General features: G+C 48.9%; 1 protein-coding gene across 1 annotated transcript in view; it reads right to left on the bottom strand.

Moving 5' to 3' along the window:
- The window catches only part of LOC102209586 (collagen alpha-4(VI) chain-like), a 23563-nt gene that overhangs the window by 1620 nt on the left and 12525 nt on the right, over window positions 1-9418 (bottom strand). The window contains exons 3-5 of the mRNA XM_005744190.1: window positions 3472-3569; window positions 1248-1850; window positions 314-901 (exon numbers count right to left, since the gene is read on the bottom strand). Coding sequence (XP_005744247.1) covers window positions 314-901; window positions 1248-1850; window positions 3472-3547 — 1267 coding nt within the window. The 5' untranslated portion in view covers window positions 3548-3569. The remainder of the gene's footprint in view (window positions 1-313; window positions 902-1247; window positions 1851-3471; window positions 3570-9418) is intronic.

Below are 9418 nucleotides of genomic sequence, written 5' to 3' on the forward strand. Positions count from 1 at the left end.
ATGTTGTCTTTGACTGTCGGGGGTTTTCTTTCTATTCGCTTTAAAGCAAAGAACGTATCTGTTTCATACACATTGAGTGGTGGATGAGAAAAGCCTTCAGGGGTTCCGCTGCAGCTTGCGGGTAACTCGACTAACATCTCTAAATGATCAGCCGATACGTCCCCGATTGCTATCAATGCAAACTGAGCAGAAATCCTCTGACGCAGTTACATTTTAAATCCCTGACCAGTGAAAATAGAACTAAGCAGCATTCAGGTATTTATTTCCTTCTCTTATAATAAACAATTCTGTAAGGACGTTTTCTTTGTCTCACCTTGACTCCGACTCTCCACGGAGATGCATACAGTTTGCAGCAGACTGTCTGTTAGCCGCTGTAGAGCCTGGTAGCTATCGATAGTGTAAAGGAAGTGGTGTGCAGGTAGGTTTACGATAGACTCGAGCTGCTGCTGGTTAACATCTCCCACCCCAATGGCAAATATGATAACTCCTTGATCGCGCAGGCGCTTGGCGGGCTCGACTACGTCATCCGTGGAGTCCCCGTCTGTGATGACTACAGCAAACTGAGGAACTCGCTGGCTCGCCCGGCTCCCTGCCTCCTGAGTGAAGTACACTGACTGGAGGAAGTCAATGGCCTTTCCTGTTTCTGTGCCTCCTGTTCGATATGGAAACTGATCGACTTCGGCCAGCAGAGAATCCTTGTCCATGTGATCTTTCAGCAGAAACTCCTGGTAGGTCTCGTCGCTATACTGAGCCAAGCCAATCCGAATTTTGTCAGGGCCGATGTCAAGGCCTAAAATGAAACTTCGGAGAAACTGCCTAATTTCCTCAAAGTTATCAACGCCAATGCTAGTTGAGCTGTCAACCAGGAAGACGATGTCTGCCACGGTGGCTCTGGCACATTCTGGAAAAGAAGAAGAAGAAAGTCAGGAACACGAGAGGAAAGTCAGTGAAACCTACATTTCTCGAGAAAGATAAAAACTTTGGGCGGGGCTTTCCCGGTTTTATATTTAATAAATGGTCAATGGACTGGTTCTCATATAACACTTTTCTACTCAGACTTATTTTACCTTGAGACGACAGTTTGCATGTTTATGGTGATGAACCTGTTAGTTCATGAGCCCATTGTTAGTCAGTGGGCTGGTTTCAAACCTGCAGTCAGCTGAGACCGATAAAGTCACCTGGATGAGTGACCAAACGTTCTGAAAACACCATGTCCAGATGAGCAGAATCAAGCTTTTGGGGTTTACCTGGAGACAGTTGCAGGAGTTGTCGTTTGGCTTCTTCTACAGTTGTGCATAGCGTCTGGATGATGTTCTGAGAAATTCCCTGCAGCGCTGCAAAATCTGACACACTGTAAACATGCTGATCGTCATTTGCAATCTCCCTCAGCTGGCTTGCATCTGCATCTTTGATACCAATTGCATACAAAACAATCCCTCTTCTCCTCAGGTTCTTAGCATGAGACTCTACATCGTCTTGGGATTTGCCATCAGTGATCACCACAGCAATTTGCGGCACTTTCTGCGCAGCTCGGCTTCCAGCTTTCCCCACAAAGTGTTCGTTCGACATGAATTCCAAGCCTTTACCGGTCATGGTGCCGCCCCCCCTGTAAGGCAGTTTGATGATGTTGTTGAGGATGTCCTCCTTGTTCTCAAAGGTGTTGAGCAGAAACTCTGTGAGTGGATTGTCACTGTACTGGACAAGGCCGATGCGGACGTGATCAGGGCTGACATCAAAGCTATCGACCAGCGTGAACAGAAACTGGCGGATCTGCTCGAAGTTCTCGGCGCCGATGCTCCACGAGCCATCGACCAGGAAGACGATGTCTGCCACGGCCTCTTCAGTACAGACTAAGAGGAAAGGTCTTTAAGTCACGGAGAGGAACTGCTGGACGCTAAAAGGAAATCTCTCAGTAGCTGAGGACGTTTGGCAGCGTGAGGTGTCAGCGTGGCTTATAGACAACAGAGGTGGGCTGTGCCATGTGACTGCTGGAAAAGAAAAATGGGCATGTTGCCGCCGGCTCGTGAAAAGCCTCTGGACTGGAGCAGGGATGCTTGCTGACAGCACTCACCTTCAGGGTGGAAAAGCGTGAGGAAAATGAGAAAAAGCGGCGTGTGGCTTACAGCTGGTGTTCGTTGCCTTCAGAAAGCTTTGCTTTCGTTAGCAGTGACCTGACTGCTAACGAAACCACGACCTTTAACCCTCGCATCTCATTCATGTGCCTGGTTGCAAAAACATTTCCACACTAACCCTAATAATTCAGGGCCGTCTCAGAAACACCTTGAACACGTTAAACGTGAGCGTGCTCCAGTTGTAATACAGCAAAAGCCCAATGACAGCACTACAGGTCAGGTTCACCCATTTTTAATAGATACTGTTGGTGAATAAGAGCGAGTCAGATCTATTTTTACAGAGGTCCTTTTTAAAGTACAGCTGCTGGACAACTTTTCAAACCCAGAAAACTGCTCCCTCATCAGCAGCTTGATTATGGTAAAACGGGCGTGTGGAGAAGAAGGGGACACACCCCGAGGAGCCAATCAGAGCCACGCACCGGGCCTTCCTTCTCTCTGCTGCTCACAGTGGATCATCTGCATCCACCTCAACCTATCCCACCGTCTTCCTCTTCTCCTGCCTGCAGCTGCATCTTCATTCTCCACCCTCCCTCCATCCTGCTCACTGAACACCTTCAGCTCAGCTCCACTGTCCCAAGTCTCACCTCCATCCTTGAACCTTCCCTTTCACTCTTGCTGCTATCCTTCAGTCACATTTGCCTCCACCCGCTCCACCCTGCCTGCACTCTGTCCTGTGGATGTTAAACCTTCACCATTTCTGCTCCTGCATGTTCACCTGCCCCCCTCTCATTCACACACATGTATTCTGTCTTCTAGTGGACTTCATCCCTTTTGCAGACGTCTCAGCACTGCTAACGAATCACATTTCCTGGCTACACGCTGCTAACTTCAATCTGCTTTTTTATTTCCAGTCATCATCCACAAGTTAATGCTACATTTTTCAGGGATAACTTATGTATTAGTTTAATTACTGACAGCGACCATGGACTGCACCTAAACGTCCAGCTCTACATAATGTTGGAGAAGTAATTTGTAGTTAAACAGATACTAAATGTTTCTGTGTGGCAGCGATGCTGGAACGACAGGATCAGTGGAGGAAGTTTTAATCTGGAGCCTGAGACCTAAGAAGGAAAATGTTTTATGCAACCAGACACCAGTCGAAGCTTTGTGTTTGTGCGTTTGTGAGCTTGTTAATTGTGCGTGTGCACGTGCTCAGCTGCATACACATTCCTGTGCAGGGTTAGTGCTCCGTGTGTGAACTTCAAAACTTACCTGTGTGTGTGTGTGTGTGTGTGTGTGTGTGTGTGTCAGTGTATGGATGGTATAAACAGCTTCCACTGATGTCATACTTTCACCAGGACGCAGGAAGTGGAGCCATAAGCTGCATAATCACACCCACCTGTTGTCTGAGCACCGCTGCTGCAGAAACACGCCGCCATGATGAGGCCGACCAGAGCAGCCCGCCTCCACTCCATGCTGGATCAGGTTTCTCTGTACCTGCGACAGAAACAGAGTCTGTTTCACATCTGGAAGCAGCTCCATCACAGCGGGAGCTGCTTCAAACATCTGCTCCACGAGGAACGTGAGGCTGAGTACATGTTTGCAGAAGCTTTTTGTGCCAAAACAGGATTTCGTTATATAACAGAGACAGAAACACAGCAGAGACACGAGGGGAGGAACAATATTTATGATAATTATGGGATATTTCAGCCCCAGTTAAGATACTTACAATCGTCCAGGTTAAATTATTGGACAATCATGTGTAACTTTAATTTTTTAAATAAAGGTTTGAAGGATTCGTCTAATAAATTGTTCATGAATGAACATGAATGGACGACATGTTGTTTATTAATGCACACAGTGTTCGTAATGCATGAAAATAAAAACTAGCATGCATCAGGAGAACGGTCCACAGTCTGCATCTGCAGCCGAGGATGAACCCTCCCTCCACACACACAGGAAATATGGATTTGCATGTCAAGATATGACAGGAATCATCTGATGTTTCCCAATCTTGTAACAGTAAAGAAGCCATCCAAAAATTCCTGCATCCAGTAAAGTAAATCACTTCCAGCCCCGCTTCTGAGCTGAGATGTGAGATGTAGCTCATAATGATGATGATGGAGCGTCCTGATTGGTCAGTTTTTAATCAAGCTGAAATGGTTTGCTGAGCGTGTCTCGCCCACTGATGTTGAAAGTTTCAGTATAATTATTGAAACGACACATTCCTGCTCGCAGCCATGAACTCATCTCCTCGGGGTGCTGTGAAACCAGAACCGCAGCACCGCAATAAAAGCTACAAATCATCGAGCGACAGCTGCGAGGTCACCAATCACGTCTGTGCGATGTCTGTAAACCAGTGTCAGACACGGGGAAACTATTAAAACTCGGCGTGTGTGAGCGCACTGACAGGAAATAAGATGTGACGCTCAGTTTGAATAACATCAGCGTTGCCGTGGAGTCGGGGACACGGCAGGGGAGGAGCCAGCAGGAATCAGGAAATTGTAATTTAGTCAAAAGCATTTTGTGAATCCAGATGGAGCAGCATCCGTAGCATCCAGGTGGGAAGCCTGTTAGCGGGTTAAACCTGGGTTCTTTCTAATGTCCAGCAGGGGGCGACTCCTGTATTGAAGTGTTTCTGGTCTGACAGCTCAGGGAACTATGAGGTCTCAGTCGCTGGTTTCAGGTCGGATGTAATTAAAACCATGAGGATAATTCTGGAAACGAATCCCGTTAGAGCAGAAAGGACGAGCGAGATGATTGAGGGGTACGCTCTAAGGTTAATGAAATGCTTCTGTGTCCTTCACTTACTCGTATCCACCGTCAGCACCACACCAACCAGTGGCTATGTCCATCTTTTATATACAGTGTGTGTAAAGCAGGCTAAACCCTCAGACATCCTCGGCTGGTTTCTGCTGTCGTTGGGCCAAACGCGATATCTACGCGTGCAGCTCCACAGCCTCAGCAGCCAGATGAGTCAGACTCTTTCTGGTGTTTGCAGCCAGAAGACTTCAGAGCATCATCTGGCTCTCCTCACGGCCTCACGGTGCCATTTCCTGACATCTGTAGGCAGCAGACAGTGTCTGGCCACATCACAGGCCGGATGAATGAGAGAATATTTTAAATGTTCTCTGGACGATGGTGCTTCAGATGCAGAGGAGCTCCCTGCCGGTTTTTACTGCCTCTCTACTTTCTTGTCTCACGCCTGCCTCCATAAAGTCTCTGCTCTCTGTTTACTTCCTCATTTCAAACTCTGTCCTCCCTGAACTCCTGCTCAGATCACCTCACAACAAAACAACATCAGTATTTAATCTGTCCGTGTTCAGTTACCATCATTAGAAGAGCAGGACAAACACTGAGGAGTGAACGATGAGAGGAGCGGACTGGTGTTGCAGGTTTGGGTCATGGTTAGCATGCATTTAGCCACATGCTAACCAAACACATTCAGAAATTTTACATGCAAATCAGACCATAAAGCACAGATGACAGAATCCACATGTCAACAGTTTAAGAAGCTGTCAACACGTTGTTTGCATTTGTGCTTTTTTCTGCAAAGCATTTCAAACAAACGTTTTCTATTTGCACAGAATTATAAAATCACCAGGACCAGTTTTATTAAGTGACTCACAGCACGAAGCACTGCTGTGAACAAAGTTCAAACTGAGGCACAGTACAAAACAAGTTGGAGCTGTCACTGAGAGAACATCAGGACAAAAACAAAAGAAATCAGATCCGGCGTTGAGACAAAGATCTGGTGATGCTCACACAGCAGGAGGTGGATGTATGACGATGAAAAATCGATGAGTCTAAAGAGCCGAGAAGAAGCGAGCGAACGGGTCAGCCCAGATGAGAATCTTAGTCTCAAAGGAGACGATCGCTAGAACCCTGCAGAGGAACGGACGCCAAAAACTTCAGCAGAAGAGACACCTTCAAGTCAGACTGCAGTGTGCCGAGGACGACCCGGAGAAAGGTTCATGTCCCACAGGGAAGCAGTGGCAGGATTACACTGTGATACTGCAACGAACGACCTCCAGAAGACCAAAGCGAGCGCTACTGTCCGGTCTGACTGTGGGCTGACCTGAAGACCGAGGTCCACGCCAGAAGGTCATCACATCTGGAGGAGCCCGAGAAGTTCTCCAAAGCAGAACGGGCTGCGTTCACCGAGGCGACGAGAGGACGGTCATCCACACACAGGTGAGCCGCTCTGATGCACTTTAATCAGAGTTGTGGGATTAATGAGCCTCGTTAGCTTCGGGTGTTTGCTGTTACCGCTGCACAGCCGTCCATCTTCTCCTGCCTGTCCCAGCAGGGACGGACCTGTTAGATCTCTATCAGAGGCGTGGGCGGCGTGCACGTCCTCGCATGATTCACGAACAGCAGTGAGAACGAAGAACGTTGTTTACTGACAGAGGACCATCGTCTTGGCGACACAATCGTGCACGACGTGCAGGTGAGCCGTGAAACCAAAATAACGTATCTGACTAACGTGCGTCCTGGATGGTGCTCGAGTGAGGATTTGGGCGTGGCTACTACAAACCAGAAGGTTTTACTGGCTTTTAGTTCCCGATGAATAAAGAGTTTAATATGTTAGTGATCTGTCCTGAGTCATGGTTTCCTCCCGTCTCCTGCTGCCACACACTTCCAGTGAATTTCACCAGCTGATTGCAGCTAATAAAGATTTCAAACTCCTCTCGATTCTTTTCCAAGGTGCTGCAGATAAATCTGCTTCGTCCTCCAGGCAGCAAAAGCAGCTCTGGATCTGTGTGGGCTTCATTTATTGGACGCTCACGCCTCCCTCTCTCCGTCTACATGTATGAACATGTGTTCGCCCACGAGCGTATTTCAGAGCTGTGTTTAATCACGGGCCAAATGCTCGAGGCCCTGTGAGTGGAGGCGGATTTGGGGGAGGGTTATGTGGAGGTCATCAGCGCTCCAGTGACAGGCTGATTGAAGCGAGGTCCAGCTCTAGTTACACGGACCTCCAACTGTATTTACGCGGAGTGTGAGCGGCTCTTTCCTGTTGGCTCTATGGACCGTAGATGTTTGATGTTAAAGAATGAAGGGCCTCATGCTTTCTAGTTCAAACTGGTGTCACACATGCAGGAGGTTCTCCTCGCTGATGAGGACATTATAGAGCTGACGCTCTGCAGGCGCGCTGAGGACAGTTTGTGCCCTCCGAGCAGCGTTTAGGAGAACGCTGCATTGTGGACAGCTGCATGAAGCTGGAGCGTTTCTAACATGAATCTGTGTCCGAACAACAATCCCGCATTCAAAGCCTCAGCTGTGGAGGTCAAAGAGGAGCTGAGACTGGACTCGTGTTGAGCGAGCCCCCCCTCTCGCCGCGGCTGTCTGGAGAGGCTGAAACTAAGAAATGCCGTCTGACCACAGAGGTCTCGTGCCAGCCCACATGAGCTGACGGCTCAGTTCAAACCCTGAATCCAGCAGCCAAGTCCCCCCTCTTCGATGGTCCGCCCCACATACGAGTGAACTGTTTACCTGCTTTAACCTGCTCACTGTCGCTGTGCGTCTGCAGGAAGCTCTGGAACCCACGCCCACCCCAACCTCTTCTTTCCAGCCTCCGTCTGACTCAATGTGCTGCTCGTTTCTCCAGGTGTTGCTGCTGAGCCCGTTCTCATCCTCTGGACGTCCAATGGAAACACCTCCAAGCATCAGCCTCGCATCCCTGTGGATGAGCGGGGTTACTGCTGTGATGGGGCAAAAGCTCAGCCTGGTACTTGAAAGTGAAATCCTGGACTGAGCAAATCGATCTGAGCAGTGGCTGAACTTTTGATTTATGCCAACCTCCAAAAGCCGACTCTGCGATGTCAGCGTGTCCCTGCGTGTCCTGAGGAGGAGGCGTCTGACAAAAACAGCTCTGTATTAATCACATCATAAATGTGCATCTCACACAGCGTTAATAGCTCCAAAGGTCAAAGGGTTTCATGATGTCACAGGAACGCTCATCAGCCATCTTTTAGCGATGAATGAAAAAGGAGAAAGGAGAGGCCCAACAGCTACATGCGTGCAGGTAAAGTGAGACTGGACGTCACGCTTGCTCTGGAGCTCAGACAGGAGCGTTTTCACGATGCAGAACATGAACGAGCTTCACTGAAACGGTCAGGAGGACCTGGAGCTGCTCCCGTGAACAAACACAGGCTAATGCACGCGGCCGATGCTAAACCTGCACTTCCATCCAGACAGAGAATAAACACCACACAGCTGAAACAGTCGCACACCTCTGCTGTGACCACACAGCGACTTCTTTAACGTCTCTGCTGGGGTGAAGAGAAAAGGAAGAGATGATGGACGATGAACGGCGAGCAGGGCGAGGCCTCAGAGCAGAAAGACAGAGCGTCTGTCCCTGTCAGTCTTTGTCTCATTTCACCAACCTGTTAAAGGTCATCACAGACCAGTTCATTCATGCTGACAGAGTTTGTGGGTGTGTCGTAGAAATGTGACAGGAGGGAAAACGTGACTGATCCTCTGAATTATTGGTGGTTATCCACGTGAAGTGACCACTGAAGTTCGGCCATCTTTCATTCATATATGAGCTTCAATCCTGAAGATCGCTGCACAGAGTGTCACTGCTAGGAGTCTTTCTCTGCACCACAGTCACTGGGCTTCCTCCCTGTCTCTGCAGACTCGGTGCTTTGGCCTGAACCGATGCTGCAGACCGTTTGTGCTCTGCTGTTGTTGTTGCTCCTGCGATGCCTCTGCAGGGAGCGGTCCAGCGTCTAAATGGAGCGTAACATTACATGGGGCGGCGGTTTGCACTGAGCAGAAAGAGCTGAAGACAAGAAAATAATGAGGCTCAAATGTCCGTCAGTTAATGTCTCCTGTTCCATGCCTAACATGAAGCCTGCCACCAACACTGAACCTAAATCGCCTCCTGGCTCCAGCAGCCATCGCGCTCGCCAGGAGCAGAGGTGGACTCGGGACTGTTTCGGGTCACAGACAGGGATTACCTGTCCGGCTGGAAGCAGTCTGGCTGCTCGGAATACTTGGCTGAGTTTCCCAGCACTACTAACATCGTTAAGCGAGGGTCTAACAGCGACCACCATCAACAACAACGCATGGTTAAAAATTCACAAACACAATTTAATGATCACCGTTTGTTTTCAGCTGCCAGGATGCACGAAGAGGCAAAGACCGAGCAGCAATTAGGACTGACCCTGGAGGAGATTAGCGACCTCCACAGATCCACATCTTGAGAGCACATGTCTGAACAGAGACGACTGTCTCACTTCAGCCTTAAGATTCTCCTGCTCTGATGATCCAGCTCATCAGATCTGAGAGTCTGTGTTCAGGTGACATGTTTGCTAGCTTGAAGGCCTGTGGTACATAGC

This window comes from Pundamilia nyererei, unplaced genomic scaffold (genome assembly GCF_000239375.1).
Source record: "Pundamilia nyererei isolate P.nyererei 1_Seehausen unplaced genomic scaffold, PunNye1.0 scaffold00139, whole genome shotgun sequence".
NCBI classification, from domain to species: domain Eukaryota; kingdom Metazoa; phylum Chordata; class Actinopteri; order Cichliformes; family Cichlidae; genus Pundamilia; species Pundamilia nyererei.